This window comes from Enhydra lutris, unplaced genomic scaffold, assembly GCF_002288905.1.
Source record: "Enhydra lutris kenyoni isolate GAN:26980312 unplaced genomic scaffold, ASM228890v2 scaffoldscaffold18, whole genome shotgun sequence".
In the NCBI taxonomy this organism is placed as follows: Eukaryota; Metazoa; Chordata; class Mammalia; order Carnivora; family Mustelidae; genus Enhydra; species Enhydra lutris.
The window spans coordinates 34,861,322-34,887,606 of NW_019154102.1; the positions used below are offsets into that span (position 1 = coordinate 34,861,322).

General features: G+C 45.4%; 2 protein-coding genes across 4 annotated transcripts in view; one reads left to right on the forward strand and one right to left on the reverse strand.

Moving 5' to 3' along the window:
• LOC111148095 (required for meiotic nuclear division 5 homolog A) overlaps window positions 1-8,213 on the forward strand; it is a 60,641-nt gene extending 52,428 nt beyond the window's left edge. The window contains exons 5-10 of one of the 3 annotated variants that reach the window (XM_022504498.1): window positions 242-408; window positions 1,409-1,574; window positions 4,081-4,183; window positions 6,103-6,257; window positions 7,385-7,472; window positions 7,954-8,213. In XM_022504498.1, the coding sequence (XP_022360206.1) occupies window positions 242-408; window positions 1,409-1,574; window positions 4,081-4,183; window positions 6,103-6,257; window positions 7,385-7,448 (655 nt within the window). In that variant the 3' untranslated portion in view covers window positions 7,449-7,472; window positions 7,954-8,213. Of the gene's footprint in view, window positions 1-241; window positions 409-1,408; window positions 1,575-4,080; window positions 4,184-6,102; window positions 6,258-7,384 lie in introns of all 3 variants that reach the window. The other 2 variants (XM_022504497.1, XM_022504496.1) reach the window with 2 other exon arrangements.
• Window positions 8,214-19,667: 11,454 nt separating this feature from the next.
• Window positions 19,668-25,792, reverse strand: LOC111148035 (CD8a molecule). Its single transcript, XM_022504395.1, has 6 exons — window positions 25,392-25,792; window positions 24,937-25,302; window positions 24,239-24,349; window positions 23,895-24,005; window positions 23,185-23,215; window positions 19,668-20,977 (listed from the first exon to the last, which is right to left on the reverse strand). Exons 1-6 carry the CDS (start codon window positions 25,438-25,440, stop codon window positions 20,926-20,928), a joined length of 720 nt encoding a protein of 239 aa, XP_022360103.1. The 5' UTR covers window positions 25,441-25,792; the 3' UTR covers window positions 19,668-20,925.
• Window positions 25,793-26,285: the final 493 nt, after the last annotated feature.

Genomic DNA, 26,285 nt, shown 5'->3' on the forward strand with positions numbered 1-26,285 from the left:
ACTAAATATGTAACTGTCATCTGACTTAATAATTTTTTCTTGATTTTACTGGCTGAAGTGCCTCTTTGGGTGTAGTTCTGTTTATTTTCTTTACAAGTCTCTGGGCTGGGGGTTGATAATTACCACCGATTTCCACAAGATGGCACACCAAACCCTTTTATTGTATTGCTAGGTTTCAAAGAATTTTTAACATTTGCCTATGCTCTTAATTGCATTAAAATCTTTTCTGCTTTTTCTTTAGATGGGCAGTTTCAAACCGAGAAATGCTTATAGCCCAAAACAGCTCCTTGGAATTTAAACTACACAGACTGTATTTTATTAGCTTATTAATGGGTGGAACTACAAATCAGCGAGAAGCATTACAATATGCTAAAAATTTTCAGCCATTTGCCCTAAATCATCAGAAAGGTGAGTCTGCAGTCAGATGTTTTTGATATTTGCTTTTGTGTTTGGATGTAGAGCCCAGCCCAGGGCCTGAACTCACAACCCTGAGATCAAGACCTGAGCTGAAATCGAGTCAGACTGAGCCACCCAGGGACCCTGAATGTTTTTGATATTTGGAACAGACCCATAGCCACTACTGGGATTTAGTTTATCTTAAGGAGATGTGATACGTATTTGCTAATGAACTGAAACAATTGTAGATGATAATCACTTTGGAAAAAGGTCTGATGGGACCTAGAACAAAAAAAAAGTAAAACATTGATGCCTCTTGGATAAAAGAGACATTGCATTTTTGGGATTCCATATGTAAAAGATATGAGAAAGAGCAGGATTACCCCCCCCATGCTGCTGTTACTGCCCCACAAAGTGTCTGAGGGTGCACCAGGGTGGCACCAGTGACACTGAGCGCCAGTGTGGGAATACTGGTCTTCTGACCAGTTCTATGGCCAGAGATCAGTGTGGCCTCCTTTATGACATCAGTTTTACTGCTCTAGACAATGGTAGTTATACTGTGCTCTGTATAAGAATAAAGTAACTTGAGGGGCGCCTGGGTGGCTCAGTTGGTTAAGCGACTGCCTTCAGCTTGGGTTATGATCCCAGGGTCCTGGGATTGAGCTCCGCAACGGGCTCCCTGCTCAGTGGGGAGCCTGCTTCTCCCTCTCTCTCTGCTGCTCTGCCTGCTTGTGCTCTCTCACTCTCTGTCAAGTAAATAAATAAAATCTTTAAAAAAAGAAAAAAACAATAAAGTAACTTGAGGTTCATATTTAGTGCTTTGTTTTCTTCCCCTTTCTCTCGCTGAAGGGAGAAACCCAGCTTAAGGACGAGAATTTTAAAAAGACATCATTAATAATTTAGGCTCTGTCAGTTGGGGGAATTTTGCCTTTCTCAGCCTCTTTCCCCCCAAGCCAGCCCCTGTTTCAGGTGTGATCATTCGCACTTAAAAATTGCTGCTGTTTTTGCGTAGACATTCAGGTTTTGATGGGAAGCCTTGTGTACCTGAGACAAGGGATTGAGAACTCACCGTATGTTCATCTACTTGATGCAAACCAGTGGGCTGACATCTGCGACATCTTCACACGGGATGCCTGTGCCCTCCTGGGGCTCTCGGTGGAGTCCCCGCTCAGCGTCAGGTATGCAGATTGGTCGTGCTCTTGGAATACGCATTGCTTTGTGTTGGTTTTCCTTAATTTCTTGTCTAGTTCTTGATGTTAAAACTGAAGAGAACATTTGTCTTTCTGAGGAAGAGTATAGTTGGTATTTCAAGAGATCATCACAGTTGGCAGGGAAACAGTTTCAGAGCAGTGTGATCCATGAACCTCTGGTTGTCCCCGAGATCCTTTTCCACTGTGTTGACATTTGCAAAGATGATGCAGAAATAATAGTGGTTTGAACTGCTTGCACATTAGCCAGATCAGTGCAGTGGTCCCAAAGTCCAGAAGGACTCGCTGTATTCCTCACACATTGTACTCTGCCACACACTTGCATTTGAAGACACACTAGCTTTACTTAACACTGTTCTTTAAAAAATGATTGGTTTTATTACATCCTGACCTTTAAGTACACATCTTTTTTTTTTTTAAGATTTTATTTATTTATTATAGTCTGTGTTCCAAAGTGGGAAGTTCTCATAAAGCCCTTCAAGCCAAAGTATCATGCTTGTCTTAGAAAACACCTGTATGTGGGGCGCCTGGGTAGCTCAGTGGGTTAAAGACTCTGCCTTCATCTCAGGTCATGATCCAATGGTCTTGGGCTCGAGCCCCGCATAGGGCTCTCTGCTCAGCAGGGAGCCTGCTTCCCTGCCCGCCCCCCACCTGCCTCTCTGCCTACTTGTGATCTCTGTCTATCAAGTGAATAAATAAAACCTTAAAAAAAAAAAAAATCTTTAAAAAAAAGAAAACACCGGTATGTTTTTTGAGTTTTATGAGCCAATAAACTAGTTTTGCTTTCTTTTTTTAATGAAAGAGTTCTTACTTGAAAGAATCACTAAAAGATAAACCAGGGTTAATTACACTTGGGTTTTGGGCAGATATTTTTCCACATGTAGGAAGAGAATCATGTCAAGGAAAGCAACTGTCTTTTTGTATCTTTTAAATTCATGAGTTTAAGCTACAAAAGAAATTTTGGGAAACTTGTACCTGCCACTGTGGGCTTGATAGCTTCCCAATACTTTGCTGATGAAATTGGTTATATTATGAATTTGAGTTTTGGGATATTGTATAATGAAATGTGTTAACACTTAGAAGATCTTAATTCACTGAGATCTTACAAAGTCACGCATGAGTAGAAGATTCATTCACAGTATGAGACAGCCAACTGGAGTTTTATGTGGCAAGGTACAGAAAGATTCGATGATAAGGATTCAGATTCCACTTTGCAACTAACCTTAAGAATCTCTTCCTTGTTGAGTTTTGGTGTGGCATTAAAGGGGAAATATCACAATTATCTGAAAGGCAATTAAATTACCATATATCTGTTTAAAGCTAGATTTTCCTTTCCCGTTTACTTCAATCGAAAGAGCACACTGCGGCAGATTGCGGAAGAGCTAGGAGTCCATCTGTCTTCTATCAAGCTAGGCATTAAAGAGATTTGTTAAAAATGTAAAGCAGTGCCAGTCTTCTCACGAATTTATTTTTGGTTTGGAAAATATAGAAGTTTTGCGGGGGGGGGGTAAGAATGTTACTTAAAACATAATATATTTATTATTTTAAATGAGTTGATATTTTTGAAAATTTCTTGATTATAATTCCTAGTATAATAATGGTAGCTATAACCCACAAAAACAAGTGTCTTTTGAAGATTCTTAATATCTAAGCATGTAAGTGGGTCCTGAAGCCAAGAAGTTTATGAGACTGTTTTAAGAAAATAACTTCTTTAGCTCTCTCCTATTTATTTAATTCCTCAAGTGTTTTCAAATCCCCGCTATGTACCAAGTATTTTGTGGGCTCCAGAGATGGGTAAGGTGCAGTCTGCGTCCCACAGGCTGTTCCACCTGAGCACAGGGGACACTGAGGCAGTTAATTTTACACTGTGTGACCAGCCGCAGGCCAGGTCCCAGGGGGAACATATTGTGACGTGGTGGAGACTAACGTGCAGGGGTTTAGGATTGGCCCCGGTAGGGAAATAAAAGCAGCAGGATTGGGCAGAGGGTAAATTGAACTGTGATGCCCCCTCCCTGGAGAGCTCTGGAGCTATGGTGGGCCTGTGGAATTATCCCCAGTTGGGGCAACAGAGCTGGGCTTGTGTGTCCTCACGCAGAGCAGTCATCACATGTGACCCTGGTCAGGTGGCTTGCTTCAAGTGACGACGGTCCTGAAGAGGGGCTCAGCTGAGAGTTGGCTGCCAGTGCTTCCAGATCTGAGAAATGAGCACTTCTGCCCTGGACAGGGCTATCCTAGTCTGTGTGCAAAAACAGTGTCAGAAAGTCATTCATGACTGATAAGCAGAGCCTGTTGAATCTGGTGGTTTTGTAAAATGTAAAGCTTTTTTTTGGGTGCTAATTCAGCAAAGCAGAGGGCCCTGTGCCCTGTTTAATGGCCAGGGCCCTCGGCACATGGAGTCTGGAGGGACTGACATTTCCTGGGACCAGGGTGTCTGCCACCTGGCCTGGCACTGACACGTCCTCTTCTGCTCTCCCAGTTTCTCAGCAGGTTGTGTGGCGCTGCCGGCTTTAATTAATATCAAAGCTGTGATTGAACAGAGGCAGTGCACTGGAGTTTGGAACCAGAAAGATGAATTGCCCGTGAGTTACACTTCCTATCAGTTGTTTATTTTCTCCTGCCTTAGAAGGACTTGGATGTTAAGTAAGAGTTTAAAATGCTTGTTTTGCCTTTTAACCAGAGAGCAGCATTGTAGCCGTTCAGCCAGGATTCGTTTACGTGTAGACATGATTAAACAATAGAAATGGGAAGCCAGTACACTTTGGAAGCACTGAGTTTGCTTTTTTTTTAATTCTGACTTGGGAAAAAATAATAAAATGTTGACTTAGAGTGGCAGTGCACGCCCGTGAAGGAAGACCTCCCGGGTGTGTGGGGGATGTACACTATAACTTGCAAATGTGTTCTCCAGTGTAGTGGACAGACCACTCACACTGGGATTCTTTTAAAATATAAAAGCAGTGAGGTCAGTTGATTAAATTTAGTTTTGTCTTAGGCATTGATATTTGTGAGATTATGGATTTGTACTTATTAAAATAGCACATAACTGTTAAAGGTTATCCGTGGGACACCTGCAGTCGTTAGTGGCCTTCCTGTGCTGTGTGTCCACTGCTGCTCATGGAACAGACCATAATTTTAAACATCAGCTCGGATCAGTTGCCAACTCTACTACTTCTCTTAACAGTAGTTGGTCCATCTTTAAAATGGGGACCATCCTTCTCTTTATGGGACTATTAAAGACTAGAAATAACATTGATATGCTTAGGATAACATGGGACACATAGTAGGTACTCCAGTTTTGCTGCCATAGTAGTCATGACACGGAGTGACAAAGGTCACTGCATGTGAGTTTCCACCAGACCTCTGACAGTAGGCACTGAAACTCTGCCTAGAATTCTCATGCCTGTCGTGGTTATGTCAGAGATCCTAATAGGCTATATGTGCATTGGGTTTTTTGCTTCTTTTCTGCCACACCTGTGCACAGGTTTATCTGCAGTTACCTTCCAGCTGGTAACTGTCATTTGGTTGCCCCAGCTTCTTGTTGAAGATCTGGTTTGATTGAAGACACAGGTGCATTCCCAGTGCTGGGTGTGGGCAGGATACTGGCAGCACCCCTGCTTCATGGCTGCTCATTTGAACAAGTGAAAAGAACTTGAGCCTTCACTTGCTTTGCTGAAGCAGGTGCCTGCAAGTCTGGCAGTTTCCCAGCTACATTACGGGCATCTCTGACATTTGGCACTGGCATGGAGCATACTAAAATCTGAATTCGCGTATAAAGCGTGTGTGTCAGGGTAGTAAGGCAATGGGAGGTAATGATCGGGCCATTTTTTCTCAGGATTATTCTGTTACACTTTGTCAGCGTTCTTGAAAGAGTCTGGGTAATAGACTTTATATTGATACAACCATTTTAGAAGGAAAGGAAACAAAGAACTGACATTAATAGAGCTTTTGTTTGTTTTGTTCACTGTGAAGGGTAATAATTGATACACCTGCCATGGCTCTGAAGGACAGATTGTGAAAGGTCTTCCTGAACTTGAGCTTCAAGTTCTTGTTTCAGCTGGTTTCTCTGGACCATTAAACACAAAACATGAGAAACTCAGATCTGAAAGTTTACACAAAAGTAAACCTTGTCTAGTCTGCCTTTAAAGGAATTACTATTACACTGAATTTTTATCACCTAGCTAAGTGTGCTACAAAACAGGATTTCTGGTGGGTTTTGCTCTTAGGGTATATCCTGACACGTTTTCAAGAGTGTTTGACTTCTAGAGCATTGTCTTCCCTTTGACTCCTCAAACATGAGCATTTGGTTTGAAAAGTAGTGTTATATATAATTTTGAAGGTTAATTAAGATTATGAAGTAAAACTTGGATCCCTAAGACTACCCTTCTTTGAGGTAAGAGTGCTTAAAAAGTTAAATTCAGATGAGTAGACTGATGTTTTTGCTGCCCAGTGCATATTAATATGTTTTCTGAAATATAACTTGAGGCTTTTTACTGTTTTTAAGATTGAAGTGGACCTTGGTAAAAAGTGCTGGTATCACTCTATATTTGCCTGTCCCATTCTTCGTCAGCAAACAACAGATAACAATCCACCCATGAAATTGGTCTGTGGTCATATTATATCAAGAGATGCCCTGAATAAAATGTTTAATGGTAGCAAGTAAGTGTCTGACTTTTTAAATGTTGATTAAAAACATTTTTCTTCTGGAACTTAGTGGGAGGGTTGTATCTGATTTTTTTTTGTCAGTCTTTTTATTTGTTCATAAATTTGATGATTAGATTTACAAGCATGTTTTTTAATCTTAACTTTTGGGGTAGGCAGTACATTGTCCTTGTTCCCCAGGCCTTTACACGAAATGTAACACATTATATATGGTTCTGAACTTTGCTTTTTCTACTTGATGGTATATCTTGGAGGTCTTTTACATGCTGCAGAGAGAGCCCCCATTCTTTTTTAAACCTGCAGAGTAGTCTACTGTATGGAAATGTGATAATTCCTTATCAATGAACCTTTAACTTCTGTTGTTATAAAGTGAAATATTTTATCTACATGTGATATGTAAACTGTAGAATTGGAATTGCTAATTCGAAGAGTATATACATTTATAAGTTTTGTACCCATAATGGGCACACCTTATTTAAAAAAAAAAAAGTCTCAGAAGTCTATTTCTAGCTTAGGTAGTTTGAACGTTTTTTCATTGGAGTTCATTTCGGACCTGGTATGGTAAGGTCTTTTTTCTGAAAGAAGGTCCTGGCATGTAACGAAGCTCCCTGTGCCCTTCCCAGACCGTGCAGCAGCCCTGCGGGTGCAGCCGGATGGGCCTGGAGTATGCCACTCTGTGCACGCCCTCCACAGGCTCCGTGCCTTGTTGACGCCACAACTTGGGTCACATTTGCTGCACTTGACTGCCTTGTGTTACCAGTACATTTGAAATTCCTATAAAGACAGGAAAAAACTGAACTTTGGAGGGGAAGAATTGGATTGACTTTTAAAACCACAAAAGCAGTTTTCAAAACCATTGTCTTTGTCTTGTTTACAAAACAGTTTTCACTAATTTCTACAAAAGAGGAGCCTTCAGTTTAGTGTCTGGCTTGATTGGTGTTTATTTGTGACCCTTCAGAGTTTGGCTGTTATATTGGGGGAAAACATAGTTAACCCTCAAAACAAAATACAGATGTGTGTGTGTGTGTGTGTGTAAGTAATTGTTAGAGATATTCTATAGATGAAAATTGAATGCTCAGTACTGATCCTGTTCCTTGATTCAGTATTTTCTTTCTTGTCTTTAGATTAAAATGTCCATATTGTCCAATGGAACAGAGTCCAGGAGATGCCAAACAGATATTTTTCTGAAGAAATAACTTTAATTTGCAATTTGTAAGTGAAACTGAATTGTGGCGCATTTCAGAAGAGAACGTTCCATTTAATGCAGCTAACTGAGGACTCCCGTGTTTATATAAGCTAATGCTCCAGACTTTGCCAACATTTTAGTGTACACACACTGAGGGGAGTGCTCCAGATGAATATTATCATAGGGCTTTATTATATTCTTGGTCTTCATTTTTGATCAAGTAAATACACCAGCAGTTGTCATTCAATGCAGGTTTTTGTACTTAATTATATGGTGATTTTTTTACTTTTTAAGAGCAGAAACAGAAATCAACCTCCCTGCCATGTGTTTAATATTTCTCCTGCTTTTACTTTTGTCATTTCTTGATAATTGTAAGGTTTGAGAATGTTTGTGAAAAAGTTTTACTTCCTGTTATGTATACATAATTAAATGAAAATTCTTCAGAAAAAGTTTGAAAAACTGAATTGTGGTTATAAAACTAATTTGCATTTTTTTTGCTTAAGGAAGAAAGCTGTGATAGATTCCCAATTTGCTTTTTGATGTTTTCCTCTGCTCCAGCTCTCACCGAGAAGTCAGCAGACCTGCACTTGAGCTCTGCTTGTAGCCCCAGCGGGCTGCCTGTTTCAAATTCCATCGTGAATTTAGCAGGTTGGTGTGAGAAGTCTTCCACTAGAACAGAGTGGAAGGAGTACTATTGTTTCTTTGCTTTTATTGCCAAGAGGTGCTTGTTTTAAAAGTGTGTTCAATAAAATGAAATTCTGAAGTTAGAGGTGTTCTTAAGTTAATATTTACTCTCTTGGTCTTGGTAGCCCTATTCTCTGAAATCTGCCTTCAGGACTTGGCTGTCTGTTTCATTTGTATATCATCGCAGACACAGTGTTGTTTGTGTGTATATGTATGTGCACCAGCATCAAACATTGTGTATCGGGAAGGGAAGAAGCATGTTCCAGTCCTAAAATGCAGTTACCAGACTCATTACTTTAAATCCTTAAAGTTAGAAGTTAGCATATTTTCTGTAGTGCAGAATATGTTTATTGCTGTTTTTGTATTTGAATAGTATACTGTTCAATGCCTCTCTTCTGCAAAGTGTATCATCTCATTGGCTGTGAATCTGTATATTACTCTAACGGATACAGATGATGATCTTTTCTCTTGTGAGGTATCTTCATTTAATGCACTGTCCAGAAATAGCCATGTGTAAGAGTCTTTCTCTGTATGATGAACGAACTACATGGAAAGGACTTCTGACTTACACCTGTTAAGTCACTTCGTTATGAGAAGAACGTTATACGAAAATCACCAAATATTTTGCAACTTTATTTCATCTGACTTGGAACTGAACATCACTGTAGGAAAACTTTGATGAGAAAACAAAGAAAGAAGAAAATGCAGAAGGAAAGAGGACCGTGACACTTTGCATTTTAAACTGCAGATTGATTTCTTTTGCAGGGAGGGAGAAAACAGGTTTGGTGCTGAGTTCCCTCGAAAGTGTCAGCATGTGCAGTCATACACCGGCCTGCATGGTTTGTCCTGAAATGTTTATCTGGGAGAGCAGGGATTTGTCTCAAAGGAAAGGGGTGCTGCAGGAAGCCCTGCTTGACTGCTCTGTGTGGTCAGACTCCCTCCGAGTGCTACCGTGCGCGGGGTTGGTTGGCCGGGAATGGCGGCTGGCCTGCTCACAGTGTTGCTCTGTATGACCTCTGTCTTGTTGGCCCCACCAGGACTCTAGCTCTGTGTTTCGGCTTTCCTGTTGGAACCCTCCCTAAACCTGCTCTCTCCATTAAAGCAGTGAAGGCAGAGAGCAGAGAGAAGCTCCTTGGACTCCGTAAGAGAAGGTAGAGAATTCCAGGCAACTCTGGCTGAGGATATAAACCTGGTTTATGACCTATATTTCCCTTTGAGTTACAATCCAGAGTACCTTTTTTTTTTAACTACTTTTTTTCTCACTAGGCCAGATTTAGCTTTACTCACAACTTATTCTCACCTTTCCACCTCTAACACTTATGAAACATTTAGGCTTCATGTAAGATTTGTACAACATAGATGTCACACAAGAGGCTGGTGGTAAATATTTTGGGGGCCAGACACTTCACATGGTCGGCTCAGGCCACCTTGAAGGACAAAAGCCAGAACTCTGCTTTGTCTGTCTCCCAGTATTGGGAATCCTGTTGACAGTTTTCTGTGCAGCTCCTGAAACTTTAAAAAGAGCATGCTTTTAACTGAAGCGTTTGATTTTAGAGTTTCTTATGTAAGGTCCTTGTAGTCTACTCGGCAGGATAGGGCCAGAAATTTGAAACTCTTGATTTGACAACTTAACATGAAAATTATGTCTTGTGACCTTTAACTGAATGCATGGACTTAAAACATTGGTGGGAAAATGTGAAGGAAAGGTGGGTTTGAAAAGGCCAGACCTTAACCAAAGATGCCGAAATACAACATGTTGTCCTTTCTGCTCTAGAAACACCTTCAGGAGTGGTGTCAGGACCTTGTCGCTGAGGCTGTGTGTGTCCGCGGTGCGGGAGGGTGCTCCTTGTCATGCCCTGCCTTCGTTTGCAAAAGGTCATGATAGAGCCAAGGTTTTTTTAGAGTCAGACTCATTATAATAATACACATTGCAAACAGAGTTTCAGAGTGGTTTCCTCAGCTTCCTTAGGAACCATTCCATTTATCAGTCGTGGACAAAGGCCATGGGACTATGCTAAACCAATAAAACCTTATTAGAACCTTACATTCTGATTTAGCCAGAGCACCTGTGCTTTCAAGTACAACCTGAAGGACAGTGGCTAAGTTTGTCTTTCAATCTTTTTTCTCCTTCGTGTGATCATCACAAATACCATTTCTGTTGTTTTGGTGGTGATTATGTGAGACTTCTAATACATAAATGAACGGGTATTGGTGCCTCTTGATTTTAAAAAATGTTGAAGAGAAGAGCCACCTCATATTCATAGGGTGTGTGAGTATTTTATGAGTGTATGAGCATTTAATTGAAAATAAGAAAGGTATGAAGTTAATCTTTTGATTTTTCTGTAGCAGCTGATGTATACAGAGACACTAAACCCCGCACCAAATTATGTGGGGAATGAGGATCCTTTTTCTCTCCAGGTAGTCCCACAGGCCTGTAGTTTCGTTCAGTATTCTTTATGCTGTGAGTTATTTCCACCTCAGTGGTTCAGCCTTTGGGACAACAGATACTGCAGAAACCAAGGACTCTTGGTTATTCGCACAAGACAAGCTGCTGGTAGACATTAGCCCTCTGGTTTTCCAGCTCAACTTCTGATTAGCGGACTGACGGTCAAGCTGGTCAGTTTGCTTAGTCAGCAGACTCAGGTTATTTTCAGGGAAGGCATGGTTTGGTTAATTTCGTCACTAGGATATGTAAGGTGAAGACGCAAACCAAATACCTTTCATTACTTAACTCTACGTACATTATCCTTGGTAACACTAGAATGCTGTGGTCTTGAGGGAATGTTGGCAAGGAACGCATACTTGGAAGGCCTGGGGCTCCATATGCCTGTCCGGCTGGAGTGGGCTTTATGGTGGTACAGTAGTGTTTACCATAAGCAGGTACAAACTGCATGAACTGTTCTTACTGAGCTATAATTGAATAGATACCAAAAATAGAATGACAAATGTATTTTAATAGCAGATGAGGCGATTAGTTTTAGGGTGAATTTTCTGCTGTTGATTTTACTTCAAGAGATAGGGAGAGAAAACAAAGATTTGTTTTCGAGACATTTCCCTCTACAGTGCTAAGCTGTAGTGAGCATATGCTTCGTTTACTTCCAAAGAGGCAGCAGCAGCTGGAATGGGCTTACAGCACATGCTTTGTTTCATGTTGTGGGCGAGGACTTACACTCTTATTTCAGTAGTCACTTCACGTTCTCCAGCAAGGCAGATGTGGGGTTCACTAGGATTTAGTGCCTGATCTTTTTGTTTGGGAAGGGGTGGGAGTGAATGTAGCGGGGATGGGAGGAAGCAGAAGAAAATGGGCGTGTGAGTGAGCATGCATGTGTCCAAGACTCACCGTTCCCCCACCACCACTTGTGTCCAGCAAGGAACAGGCATTTAGTGTATTTTGCTCACGACTGCAGCGTGCATGTATTTTTTTTCCCCTCGTCCGTGTTTTCTAAACTTACACTAAAAGGATTCATCAAATCATCTTGTTCAGATGGCTCAGGATTGTATTTCTTTTGCTTACGCTGTGCTCTTGGGTTCTATAGTATTTCTATAATTATGTAACAAGAATAGTGTTGCACTGTAATCTATCATATAGAGCTATATGTATGGAAAATTTTGATCAGTTTTTTAAGAAATGTATCCTGTTTGCAAAGGCACAATAAAGTTGCATCTTATAGACTATAGGCAATAAAGCTAACAATAAACCTTATTTAACACAAACCATACTCATATTCTCTGTTCATTTGATTTTGGACAAAGTCCACCATATCAAGTAGTTTCAGGGACTTCATTTTGACTTAAAAAGTTCTGATATACCTAATTTATAAATTTCAGACTGATATAATAGAGTTTTTGGAAAACTATAACAAATGCTTTGTTAATGTGTGTATTCCTATGTAAAACACATGGCTTCTCCTGTGTATATTTTTAAAAATTAAAGAAATGCACATTTAAAAAGTGTTTTGTGGAACCAGTCTGTGTAAACGTGACAGGTCACAGAGGGAGGGAGTCTGGAGGTATCAGTGGTAAGAAGAGAACATTGCTGCCGGTATTTGCTAAGTGTCTGGAGTGTCAAGAGTTTAAAAAACATCTTTGTCTCCATCCTATCCTGTTTCTGTGCCACCAGCAGTGGAAGGAGAGGTGGGGGAGGGGGAGCACCATCCCTGGTTGCTAGGAGGGGATGGCATTCGTGTGGACAGGCTCCTGCACCCTGTGCGTGCTGCGTCCTCTGGCTGGCTGGGACCCTCGGGCTCGGGTGCCAGTGTATGACTGGGAAGAGGAGACCTGGGGCCACTGTCCTTGGGCTGCTGGTGGAGTGGGACACCTGCGTTCGGCATTGGCTGGGAGAACGCCAGACTGAGTTGTCGATCCGTTTAGTGACAAGCTAACGTGGAGACCCAGGATCTGTTTGTGCTGCTTTTCTATATATATTTTTAGACTCATTCTTATCTGACATTTTAGAGTGTTTCCTACTTGGGAACAAGCGTGGGAACCACCCAGTTGCATTTGGAGCCAGTGGCTCCGGTGGTAGATGTGAGGCCTGGCCGGCCTGGCCAAAGACCTCACTAGCTATCCCTGCAGCATTTGGGACTCTCTAGGACTCAAAAGTGTGATCTCTAGCAGCAGCAGCATCACCCGAATGCAGAACCTCAGGCCTCAGCCCAGATATGCTGAATCCGAATCTGCATGCTTGTGAGAAAACTGGCTTCCCTTACAAGGGGCCTCTTGGATTTTGTGAAGTATCCTCCCTCGTCAGGGACAGGTGAGGATCACATCTACTGAACAAAATTTACCCTTGATGACTAAGTCCTGAGTCATCAAGAAAAGTTAAATTTAGTGTGCTTTGAACTCTGTTTTAGGACTGTGATTTTTAACACCAGTGCATTTCTTTAGGCATCCAGGCGTTTGAAGGGGTGCTGTATTTGCAGCATGGCAAAATTTGTTTCCCATCCCCTCTCCACCAAAATGGGCAAGGACGATCACCAAGGATATAAAGTAATGGATTTTTGTAATGGCAAGATAAAGACTGCAAATGCACATTTAGACCGAACAGTAGCCACCCCCTGGTAGAGGCTTTGGTGATAGTATCCTAGCGGACAGAAAGGCCACTTCACAGAGGACCTACCTGACTTTGTTTTCTGGCAACCAGTAAGAAACTCTCATAACCGTTTACACGAAGTTTATAGTTCTGAAGCACATTTTACAAAATGAATGCTTCTAATGTGTCATAACACTAATATTTTCAATTTGTTAATGTTCATCAAGACTCTAATTTTATGACCTGCTAATGAGTCAAGAGCCACAGTTTAAAAAAACCTTGCATTGGGACACCCAGGTGGCTCAGTCTGTTAAGCATCTGCCTTAGGCTCAGGTCATGATCCCAGGGTGCTGGGATGGAGTCCCACAGCAGGCTTCTTGCTCAGCGGGAAGCCTGCTTCTTCCACTGCCTGTCACTCCCCCTGTTTGTGCTCTCTCTCTCTCTGACAAATAAAGTATTTTAAGAAATAAAATATGAATGACTGAAATTGCATTAGGGGACAATGGTAAATCCATTCACAAAGCTACTTTGAAGTCTCTGTCAAGATATGTTTGATAGAAAGTATTTTATTCATTCTTTAAAAAAAAATACTTCCCAAAAAAACCTTATGGTGGAGAGTTTCTTACATTCCTATGAGTCCCCTATACTAACAAATATAACATACCTAAACATTAAGTATTGTCTAAGCAAGAGCTCCTGTGCGTCAGCATTTTGAGTTTCCTTGGGAAAGTCAAGGTGCTTCATGCTAAATACTGCTTAGAATCCTTTCATTTAATAACTCAGATGTGTGTATGTTAAATACAGAAAACATTTAACATACCATGGCACCTTTAGTCATTCAACGTGGGATTTTTTTTTTTTTTTTTTTTTAAGTGCCAGGCACTGAGAGAAAACAAGGTACTTGGTATCCTGGAGCTTAGGAATTGCTGATAGATAGAGAAAAGTGGAGCACAAGCACCAAGGCCCTTGTAGTGAGGTTAGTTTCCGTTAGTATCCTAACTACCTGAGGATGATGGGAGGGAAGAGAAAGGAGATAAGAATAAGTTGGGTATTTTTAAGGTCCACTCTTGCTATAGTAGCAGATGTGGTTGGGGAGGGGATGAGGTTAGAGCAGAGGAGGCCAAGACAGTAGGTAAAGTGAATGTCGAATATCGCAGGTCCTGAACAGTATTCTGAACAAGACAGACTTGGTCTCTACTCAGTAAGGACCAAGATAATGTAAGAGTGAGAAATACAATGGAAATCTAGCAAGAGAAGTTTTTATCATAAAATGTCAGTGCTCTGAACCCTTCTGCAATTCAGAGAAACAATAGGGTGGGGTCTCGAGTGATGAGCTTCCTTGATCTGATGTTCTAAAATATATTCCCAAGTCTTCTGTTGTCTCCATTTTCTAGAACCGTGACTTTTTTTTTTTCCTTTTTTTTTTTTTTTAAAGATTTTATTTGAGAGCATGCGTGCGTAAGAACACAAGTGGTGGAGAGGCAGACCCAGCACTGAGCAGGGAGCCCAATGCGGGCTCTATCCCAGGACCCTGGGGTCATGACCTGAGCTGGAGGCAGATGCTTAACCGACTGAGCCACCCCGGTGCCCCCGGAAGGGTGAATTTCTAACCTCACACTCTCCTCCCGTTGATTTCTATACCATGTGGGTTGTGTGATTTTCTGCCAATTTCTAGTCAGGAGGGGTCTTTTTAACTCCATTTGAGGACTGCATTCAGCCACTGTGCAAGGGCTGCTGTGCAAGTAAAGGGCTTTGATGTTGTTTCCCCTCTAAAAGAAAAGTGTTCTTCAAAAGGAAGCCTGTTATTTGTCGGTGTTCAGGACTAATCATTTCGGGAGCTTTCTCCCCTTCTGAACAGGTTAGAAACGCATTTCAGGTTTCTGTTCATTTTTAAGACCATGCTGCTTTTAGTTGTTTTAGATCAGTGACCTAATCAGCCCTAAAGAGGAATTTCACAGGAATTTATTAAATTATCCTGCAAGCTTTGAGAAGGAGATCAGGAAATCTGGGCGGATGGCCTTTGACTTTACTAGCGGATAGCAGTCAGCCGCCTGTGAATTTATCCAGGGTTTGTAGGGTGGCTTCGTGCTGTCAGGGGCCCGGGCTCCTGTCTGTTTGCACAGCCTTCACGTGTGGCCTGTTGCACCTCTTTGTTAGTTGTAACCATGATCCAGGCAGGGGGGAGGAGGAGGAAGGGAGTGGGGAAAGAAGCAGCTTCCCATTGAGTTAGCTCTTCTGAACAGCCTTTCCCGGAAGCTCCATCCAATGACTTACTAGCCACACTTGGCTGCAGGGAAGTCTGGGAAATGTCTGGGCACAGTGCCACCTGTAGTGCCATGAGGGTTCTGCTGGTAAGGAAGAACGGGAGAACAGTTGGAAAAACAACCTGCAGTCTCTACCATGCTTGCCAGTGCCTTGGAGCCAGGAGACAGATGAAATTTCACTCACGTAAAGGAATTAAGCCACTGGCATCAGCCATTGGTGCAGCCTTCCACCTCCCTGAGACATGACGCAAATGAGGAGGTAGCAGCCGTGGAACCACCTCCTTGAGCTGCATTTCTTGGCCCCTCGTGGTGTTCGCGTTAGAAGCAGGGCCCTCACCCTGACTTCAGACGGGATCCCATTTGTTTGATTTCACAGCAGATGGTGACTTTTGTTTTGTACCTTGGGCTGCATATGTGTAAAAACTGGTTTTGGGTGCTTACAGTTGTGGTGGCGCAGCGTAACACACACCGTTGTCAAATCCCTATGTTGTACCGTTGTGTGTCTGCTGTGCTTCAGTTAAAGAGCAGAGCGGCTAGGCATTTGGGCTGTGGGGTTAGACCTGAGCTCCAATCTTGATCCCATCACCAGGCTCTAGAGTGATCTTGGGCAAACGTTCAGAGCTTCCGATGCCTTAGTTTTCTCATCTGTAAAGAAGAATGGTAATCGTTCCTACTTCAGGGTTCTGCTGAAGCCCACATGAGGTGCCGGGCCCATGATGAGTGCTAAATAACTGGTACCTGGTATTTTATTTAAGTCACTAAAACATAAGAACAAATGACACCTACAGATCACAACCATCTAAGGGAGAGCGGAAGAGGGGGGTTAGAAACTGACGTGCAGAAGGGAGGTTGTCCAAAGGGATGGGAACCTCAGGAGGTGCTGAGAGGACAGATAGTAGAGCTCATGCTTCTACTCTGCAAGCCTTATCTGGCCGCTCTGAGGATGGTAGAGCTCTCTTGCAGGAGGGCAGGGAGGGACCTGGGGGGCTGGCCCTCAGCATGTGAGGCTGACGGGAGCTTCAGTGACAGAGCCAAGGCTGTGTGTATCTGGGATTGAGCTCTCTCAAGGTGAGATGGGTGTGAAGGGTTGTCTTTCTTAGCACTGGGAAGCCGAGATCCCTGGGTGTATGCATAATGTGTTTCTGTCAGAAATGGTTACCCTTTCTGAGAACAGAAATTGGGGGAATCAGACAGAATTGGTTGCATTCTGAGTGTAATGGGTTCTATGCTGGTTTTGAAAAATGCAGTACGTTGTTTTCAGTGTACGTTTGGTTACTGTGTTCCAGGAGCTCTTCTAGGCACTTAAAAATACATATTAACTCATATATTCTTCCCAACAACCCTTTGAGGTTGGGATTATCATTACCCCCATGTTACAAGTGGGGAAACCAAGGTTTTGAGACCTGAAGTCACTTGCTAGAGAACACAGGGCCAGGAAGCTGCTTTCAGAACTCTGCATTCAACCTAATCGTAGGCATTTGTGGCCTCCGTCAGTTCCTTTGGTGGAGAAGCATAGCTCAAGCCTGCCTTTAGGAGCAGAGTAAGTGTTGCCTGCCCCTGGTGGTCACAATATTAGGGTGGCGATGGTGGGGGGATGTGGGAGATATTTACACACAGCCCTGGGCTGGACGGAGGGGCGGCTTCTTGCTGGTGGAAAAGAGAGACTTCTCCCCGTGCCACTGGTTGAAGAGTCATGGGGGATGTTCAAGTGTGGCATGGGTTCTCCGAAGGGCAGTGTCGCAACCGGAGAAACAAATGACAATGTTCTCCGGTTTCTTTCTTCCACAAAGGGAATATGTTTTTTGTTGAATGAATGAATATTTATTCACTGAACCACCAAGCTAACTGCATGATAGAGAAGTCATTTCTCTACTTCCTGTTTCTCAGGGTCCAAAAAATGTGTCATGGGCATCTTGCCCGTGGGGAAATTTGTAGAGTCAGTACTTGGGCTAGAAGCCGGCAAGTGAAATACGACTTGGACTTGAGTCTGCCAGCTCTGAACTGTCAGGTGCCCTTTCCGCGTATGCAGAATGAACAGTTGGATGTTTGTGGTCGCAGGCAAGCCCTGAGCCTAAATTCACAGCCACCTTTCATGTTTTCAGCCTCAGCCTGCAGCTTGTTTTTCTGTTTTCTCCCTGGATCTGAGGGCCAACTCTGATGAATTCCTTTCTCTATGTTGTTGTTGTTTTTTGTTTTTTAAGTAGCCTCCACGCTTAGCGTGGAGCCCAGCACAGGGCTTGAACTCATGACCCTGAACTGAGATCAAGAGTTGGACACCCAACCGACTGAGCCACCCAGGCGCCCCCCACCATCTTGATATTTTTAATCTCCAAAATAGTGTTTACCTTTTTAGTTATGGCAAGTGAAACTTCTTTGGGGGTATGAGAAAATCAGTAAGTATTCAACCCTTTCCGAGCCTCCCCAGGGTGGCTTCCCAGCCACTCATTAGCTGTGTTGCAAGTTAAAGAGGAAAAGCCTTTTTCCTCTCTTCATGCTAGCCCGGGTTCTTTAAGATTGGCCTTCCACGGCCATCCTCTCAAGTGTCTCGCATAAGGAAGCAAGATGTTCCTTGTCCCCCCTCCCAGGGAACCCAGGGACAGGCAGCCTCAGAGCCCTGGAGCCTGCTCTAAACTGGGTCCCAGTCCCTGCAGTGGCTCCTGGTTCTGTCGCTGGATTGGTTTGGGGAGGAAGGGGACAAGAGCAAGACTTTGTCTCATGGGAACTTTCTTAGCTTTCACTTCTGCTTTTTCGCACTTGAGGCACTTTTTCCTCTTAACTTCTGTTCTTTAAAAGTGTCTTGGTTTTAATTTTTTTTAAAGATTTTATTTATTTATTTGACAGAGAGAGATCACAAGTAGAGAGGCAGGCAGAGAGAGAGAGAGAGAGAGAGGGAAGCAGGCTCCCTGCTGAGCAGAGAGCCTGATGCGGGACTTGATCCCAGGACCCTGAGATCATGACCTGAGCCGAAGGCAGCGGCCTAACCCACTGAGCCACCCAGGCGACCCAAAAGTGTCTTGGTTTTTAAAAGTTAAGGTTACAAAAGGCAGTTTCAGGGCAGGGAAAGTTCTCTCTTGACCTGGTGCTGGCTATGTGAGTGTGTTCGCTTGATGAGGTCTTGGAGCTGCTGTACACTTAGGATTTGGGGACTTTTCAGTATGTATATTTTACCTCAACAAGGGTGAAGATTTTGTGATTTATTACGAGAGAAGTATCAGCTTATCCGTTACCACGAAAGAACAAAAGACAAGGTGATGTCAGGAGAGGCTAATCAGTTCTAGCTGATGGGAAAACAGGGAGTCCACAGTGAAAGTAGTGACTGACCTAATAATTTTACATTTAGGGTTTTATCCTAAAGACACAAATGCCCGTGCCAAAGTTTGGCAGTGGTATTAGAGTAGTGAAACACTGGAAACTGGAAAATTAAATGCTGAGTAATAAATAAAAGTTGGCACACTAAAAAAATGGCGTGCTATTTTGTCATTAAAAACGATGCCATCCTAAAATTAACAAGTCAGGAAATGACAGATGCTGGCGAGGATGTGGAGAAAGGGGAACCCTCCTACACTGTTGGTGGGAATGCAAGCTGGTGCAGCCACTTTGGAAAACAGCATGGAGGTTCCTCAAAAAGTTGAAAATAGAGCTACCCTATGACCCAGCAATTGCACTACTGGGTATTTACCCTAAAGATACAAATGTAGTGATCTGAAGGGGCACGTGCACCCGAATGTTTATAGTAGCAATGTCCACAATAGCCAAACTATGGAAAGAACCTAGATGTCCATCAACAGATGAATGGATAAAGAAGATGTGGTATATATATACAACGAAATACTATGCAGCCATCAAAAGAAATGAAATCTTGCCATCTGCGACGACGACGTGTATGGAACTAGAGGGTATCATGCTTAGCGAAATAAGTCAATCGGAGAAAGACAACTATCATATGATCTCCCTGATATGAGGAAGTGGAGATGCAACGTGGATGGTTTGGGGAGTAGGAAAGAATAAATGAAACAAGATGGGATCCGGAGGGAGACAAACCATAAGAGACTCTTAATCTCACAAAACAAACTGAGGGTTGCCGGGGGTAGGGAGGTAGGGAGAGGGTGGTGGGGTTATGGACATTGGGGAGGGTGTGTGCTGTGAAGTGTGTAAACCTGGCGATTCACAGACCTGTACCCCTGTGGCTAATAATACACTATGTGTTTATTAAAAAAAAAAAACCACAAAAACAAAACCGATGCCATCAATGTTTTTTATTAAAGCCATTTATAAAAAGCAGAGCAATTGCATTTTTTAAAAGTCAGAAGTATATACTTCACATATATGCACAGAAAATCATCAGGAAGAATGTACACCACGCTATTAACAATGGATTACACCTGAGGTAAAGAATTATGGGTGATTCTTACTTCCTCATTTGAGTTTTTTCTTCCAGTGAGGACTCGATTCTTGTTCAACTCGGACGAGAGGAAACACGCGTGTGGAGGGCAGCCGGTTTGGCTGGCCGCCTCCTCACCAGAGTGTCTTCCGTCCCAGCCCCTCATCTGCCGGTTGAGGGGAGGCCAGGGCCGGTGCTGGCAGCTCTGTAACCATTCCGCACCATCAGCAGTCATGATGTTCCAGGAGCACGAGCGGACACGGTGTCTCAAGTTCAGAGGCTCAAGAGGACCGCCGTTCCACTGTGCTGATGCTCAGATCATACTTGTCACAGGGTGGTCTCTCCTCTTTCACGGGCCCCTCTGCACTGCGGGGGGCTGGGAGAGCCATTCGGCCTCCACTGGGGGAGTTCCCACAGATTGTCTTTAGAGGTGGAGTTTCTCATTTTCCAGGATTCAGCTTACCCCTTCCACTTTAGTTGAGGATTTCCCACTCCATGGAGTTCCACATGTCGTTATAAAAAAAAAAGTCTGATAGGATTCAACCACCTTAGAGAACTCTGTGAAAGGCAGAAGTTCTCCTAGAACCCCCTTAGGGCTGTGGGTACAGTCGTGGGCCTAGGGCTGCTGCTCAAGAAATCATCTGTGCTCCTAGGGTTTGAGACACAGCACCCCCACACTGATACAGAAATCTCCAGAAGAAAGACCTGAATGGCTGGAGAACGAGCCCTGAGACTTGCTGTGACTCTGCTCAAGCTGCTCCCCATCGCTGAATGTCAACGAAAGAGGTTTGGACCGCATCATGCTAAGCAAACCCCCCCCCCCCCCAGCTCAAACCACCCGATTCCGAGAACACGGCTTGTGGTAGCTCTGGCCTGCCCACCCTTCACCCCAGTGCGAGCACACAATGGTATCAGAGCCCTTGTGGTGTACTGTAGACGTACAGTCTTGTTTTGTGTCAACTAAGGAAAACACATGAAGAAGAAGTCACCCTTCCCACCCCACCCCCACAAAAATAATAATGAGAATGGATATATAAGGAAGGAAGGACTGTTGCTGTTCTCATAGAGAGAATTCTGTTCGGTCTTGTAGTGGCTGTCGCACAGGGCCCATCTCCATGTTAGACGTATTTCTCTGAAGGGCTGGGCTTGCCTCCTGGTCTGGGCATTGGCCTGAAAGAGAGGCAGATGGTAAACCGTGATTGCAGCAAGAACCCCCACAGTGTGCTAACTGCCTCCATCCACATCTGTCCCACCCGCCCCAGCCTCCCAGCCCCTGCAGGGTCTGCGAATTTGTCCCTGGAATACCATCGTGGGACTGAGTGAATAACGTCAGAAAGTGTCAAGTGCTTCACGTTTGTCATCTTGTTGTCACAGCAACCTGGAGGGGAGGCCACTGGGAAATAGATGAGAGAACTTGCCCAAGTTCTACCATAACTAGGAGGTGATGGAGCCAGAATCGGAGCCCAGTTAGTCTGGCTTCCAGGAGCCTTTGTCAGGTGCCCATGAAGGTGAGAGAGGGAGGCTGATGACCGAAGTTACCAGTTGAGCTGATTCTCGATCCCCCGGGAGGATGTGAGGAAATGACCACCATCAGCCAAGCAGAGCTACTTTATCGCACACAAACGACTCAAATTTGATGTCCCACTAAAAATGTGTGTTAATTCAGGACTGGGCCAACACCTCCTGAATGGGCTGATTCATCATGAATGTCAGGTCTACACACACTGTCCTCCAAACCTCTCCGGAAGCTGAGCTGCCCTCAGTCATCACTGAGTGTGTGATTCTCCTGCCAAAGCTCCCAACTGCACCCCAAGTACTTGCAAATGCTAAAAATCTTTCTCTGTTTTTAAAGGGTCTTTGTCCCCCTTGTTATACCATTCATAATACAGGCATTAGAATACATTATTACAATTCATTACAATATATTCATTACATTTCCGTTAAAAATACTGACACATATTTTAAAAAATAACATTGTATGAGATATTGGAATTGGTTTCCTGCAGAGAGATACCAAGGAGTGGGAAATGCAAACCCTAGGTATAAAATTTGAAGTATTTTCATCCACTGAAAGGAACTGATTATCCTTAAACATCCCCATCCCCCACGCAGGAAGGAGCCTGAACTTGGATAAAGAAGTCTGAGCTCTGCTATTTGGCATCAGTGTGGCCTTAGACGAGTCACTAAATGTCCTAACTGCCATTTTCCTCATCTGAAAAAGTGGTGGTCATGGCGACTACTTGAAAGATTGTTATGAAACTTGATATTTAAAAAGAAATATATAGGGGTGCCTGGGTGGCTCGGTGGGTTAAAGCCTCTGCCTTTGGCTTGGGTCATGATCTCAGGGTCCTGGGATCAAGCCCCACATCGGGCTCTCTGCTCAGCAGGGAACGTGCTTCTCCCTCTCTCTCTCTCTGCCTGCCTCTCTGCCTACTTGCAATCTCTGTCGAATAAATAAAATATTTAAATAAATAATAAAAATATATATAAAACAAGGAACTGGTACTCTGTAGGCTTTTCTTAAATGTAGTATTATTTTGATAATCTGAGAGTCATCACGTCTCTGCAGGTTAGGGTAGATTTCCTGATCTGAGCTGCTCAGCTGTGAGATGGGACTGTGGCATCTATCACATGGGATTCCTGGAGAAGAGAGAACCTGCGTGTAACCCCCATCATGGTGCAGGGCCAGAGTGGGGTCAATTAGATGTTAGCACAGGCTGCCTCAGCCTAAGTTCAAAGGACAAAAAAGATTGAGACTTCTCTTCCACGCACTGGTCTTTGTTTTTGTTTGGTTTTTTTTCCTGATCATCTCAGAATGATCACGGGTTGGAATTGGATCGGGGAGTCACTTGGGCTGCCAGATAGCTAACTGCTCCTGCCTCTGTTTCCCTTCTAGTCCTTTGTGGTAAATCAAGGCACTACACTGACACAGGGAAATTAGGAGTCTAGGCCATTGCTTATTTGGTTCTCCAATGAAAGACTAATTACTCAAAAATCTAGAACAAACAATAGAAAAAAAAAGTTTTCTTAAGAAAACAATAAAACTCAATTGGAATCATCCAGGTAAAGAGACCTCAAGGCTGTGGAGAACTAGGACTAATAGGGGGAATCCTGTTTGGGATTTTTGGAGCCAGGTCAGAGAAAATGGAGACTTACAGAAGTCATACTGCTCTCCCCATGAGCCCAAACCGTGCCTCCCATTTCCTCACCTTGCCAGCTTTGTGTTGCTCTTTGCTCAGAAACTGTGCTGACTCCCTGCCCCCAGAATTCTCCATGGCCTCTCTCTGGGAAAGGTTCCCACCAAAGGCTGCTTGGGAAGCTAGGACCTGTGCAGAGGGCTGGCCAGTGTTAGCAGCCCTAGGGGTTATAAGACTCACCTGGGACATTTGCAAACCCGTGTTCTGTTCCCTGGATAAGAAAAAGAAGAAGTAAAATGACTGCCTCCCCACCACCAATAGTACCCACATAGATTTATTTCCTCCTTCCCTTTTCCTATTTCTTTAGAACTATAACTCTTGAAAACCAAGTAAGAGCTGCTTTTCCATCCCTCTTCTCATCAATTTTAAAAGCATTGCAAATACACATGTGGGCTAAGATGGGTTAGTACGGTCACCTACAGTGGGACCCTAAGTAGTAGGGGGTTCACTGGGAGGTGGCAGAGGGTAAATCTCAACAAGTCATGGTTTTGATCCAGTCTTCCTGAGCACTAGTCCGATGGCCACAGGGGCACACTCTCTGCGGGGGAGGGGGGGGGTGTACGGGGGTGGGAGGGTTGTAATAAGCCAGAAACTGTACTCTCTACCGCCTTCTCCATGGTCAATGGAACACAATGCTCCTGCCCATCCTGGAATAAGGGCTCTGTCTCCCTAAGAACGTCCCAGAGAGTGGAAAGAGGAGTGGGAAGGGGTTTCACGAGTTCTGTCTCCAGGAGAGAAATGGGCTGTGCCTGACCCTACAGTACAGCTCAGTGTCCAGAAACCTCCATCCTATCTCCAGGCAAGCTGCCTGGAGCAAGCCCCGAAGGAGGGGGAAGTAGAGCAAACCTTCCCCGCCTTCCCCTGCCACTCCGAGCGGCCCTAGAACTTACTATGGTTGCAGATGACGATGATGACCAGTGACAGTAGAAGGACCGCGCAGGTCCCAGCCAGCGGTGCCCAGATGTAGATTTCACAGGCAAAGGCAAGCACACCTTTTTCCACTGAAGACACCGAAGACGCCAGCGTTTAGGAACTGGCCGGGATTCTCTAACCCACACCACCAGGTCGGGCCTGTCCCTCGGGTCCGGTCTTGGTTTCCCCACCACTTGGACAGGTTTTGGCTCTATCTCCACGATCAGGGCTGAGCCTGGCGGGGGCTCTCCCCCACCCCCGCGCCCCCTGCCCGCACCGCCCCTGGCGGGTCCCGGTTCTGGGACCCCTGCGCGGGTCTCACCTGGCTTGCCAGCCGCCGGCCGGCAGATGCCGGGGCGCTGAGACCCCTGCTGCGACGTGTTGGTGGGCGCCCTCGTGGGTGGTCGCGGCGCGGGCGTAGGGGTAGGCTTGACTGCGGGAGAAACAGAGCGTGGTTGGAGTCGGACAGGGGACATCGACACTAACCCTCCGCACGGCTTCGCGCGCCTTTGCCCGACGGGGCGCCTCCTTCGCCCGCGCCGACCTCTGCACTCAGAGAGAGGAGATGGATTGGGGACCTCCAGGATTCGCGCTCTCCCCTTCGCGGCGCGCGCGGTAGCCTGCTGCGTCCCGGGCGGGGCCGAGCGCACCTGGCGCCTCTGACAGGAACGCAGCAGCCCGCTCCCAGTCTCCCAGCCTCTCTCCAGGGCTCAACCTGCTGGCTTGGGGGCTTGGGTTGGCAGCCAAACGCAGGCTCACAGAATTTAAGGAACTGTCCAGGGGCAAACAAGCACCCGAACTCGAGCCCAGATCCGCGGGACCTAAGAAGCCATCTTCAGCCCCGACCCAGCCGCACCTTGGCCTCAGTTCCCTTGTCTGTGAAATGGAAGCAGTATTAAGTAGCCCCCACGCCCCCAAGGGCGCTAAAAGGCTCAAAAGCGGGGCTCCGTATAAAAAAACGGGTTCATAGGTGAGCCCTAAACCCCACACCGAGAGGTGCCGCGCCCCGGGCGCCCGGACCTGGCAGGAAGACCGGCACGAAGGAGCTGAAGTACAGCACGGAGTTGCTCAGGACAGAGCAGAAATAGTAGCCTTCGTCCTCCTTGCGGAAGCGGTGCAGGGTGAGGCTGTAGAGGGTCTCACTGATCCTCTTGCCCGAAATCTCTTTGGGGTCCAGTCCGTTGACCACCTTGTTCCGGGTTTGGGAGATGTACAGGAGGAAGACGGGGCGGGCGGCAGGTTCGTTCTTCTGGAAGAGCCAGGAACAGCCCGGCGCCGCAGGGGACAGCAGCACCTCGCACTGCAGCTCCACCTTCCCTCCCGGCTCTCCGACCACCTTCGCCCGCGACATGCGGAACCCGCTCCGCCCGACGGCCGCGGCGGCATCTGCGGGCGGCAGGCATCGAGGCTGAGCCGGGAACCCCGCGCTCCTCGTCTGCCCCGTCCCCCGCCCTTCCCGAGGGTCGCTAACTCACGGAGCAGCAGGGCCAGCGGCAGGAGCAGGGGGGTCACCCAGGAGGCCATGGCGCGCTCTGCGCTGCGCGACGCGTGCCTACGAGCGCTGGAGCGGGTGGGACGCGGAGGGGGGAAGTCGCGCCCTTCGGCCAGCCGAGGAGCCAGATTTCGAGTTGGGAGGATGTGATGTCATCCGAAGCCCCGCAGGGGAGAGTCGCCCTCTTTTTCACGGTTACCACCTTCCAGCCCAGGGAGCAGGCTGGGGTCCATGATCTGGGCCTGGGCCGTCGACGCGGGCTTGCAGGGCAGCTGGGGACGGTTAAAACTGTGGGCTTGAGTACAAAGACAGAGGCTCGCAAATGACCTTTGGAATAGGCTCTCCTGTGGGGGCTGCAGAGACAGAGGGTAAGGAGAGTTTACAAGAGGTGAAGAAGGTGAGAGTAAGCAGGAAAGCAGAGTGTCCACTTCCTTTGTTGTCACTCATAATGGCTCTAGCAAGACGGGCGCTGAGGGCTGAGGAGGGAGAGGCGTTGGTGACTTGCACACCACTCCGCAGGGTAGTCTGGGTGCTCAGCAGGAAGGAGAAGACCATGGGGCAGCAACCACCTGCCTTGTGTGGGACTGAAGGTCCTCTGGCGACCACACCCAGTCCTCCCCACTGCCACACATCACCCTACAGCCTCAAGATTTTTTCTTGGGGCTGCTGCAACAGCCTTCACATGAGTCCCTTTCTTGGCCACACCTTCAGCCACCCTGTCATGATCATTATTCTCCTAAAGGGGATCTGACAGTGTCACTCTTGCAGACTTCTGTGACTTGCAAGACAGGATGGAAGCTGAAACAGGGCTTGGCTCAGAGCTTTTGGGTGCTAGCTCCTCCTAGCCTCCGCTCATGGCCCTACATTCTCACTGAAC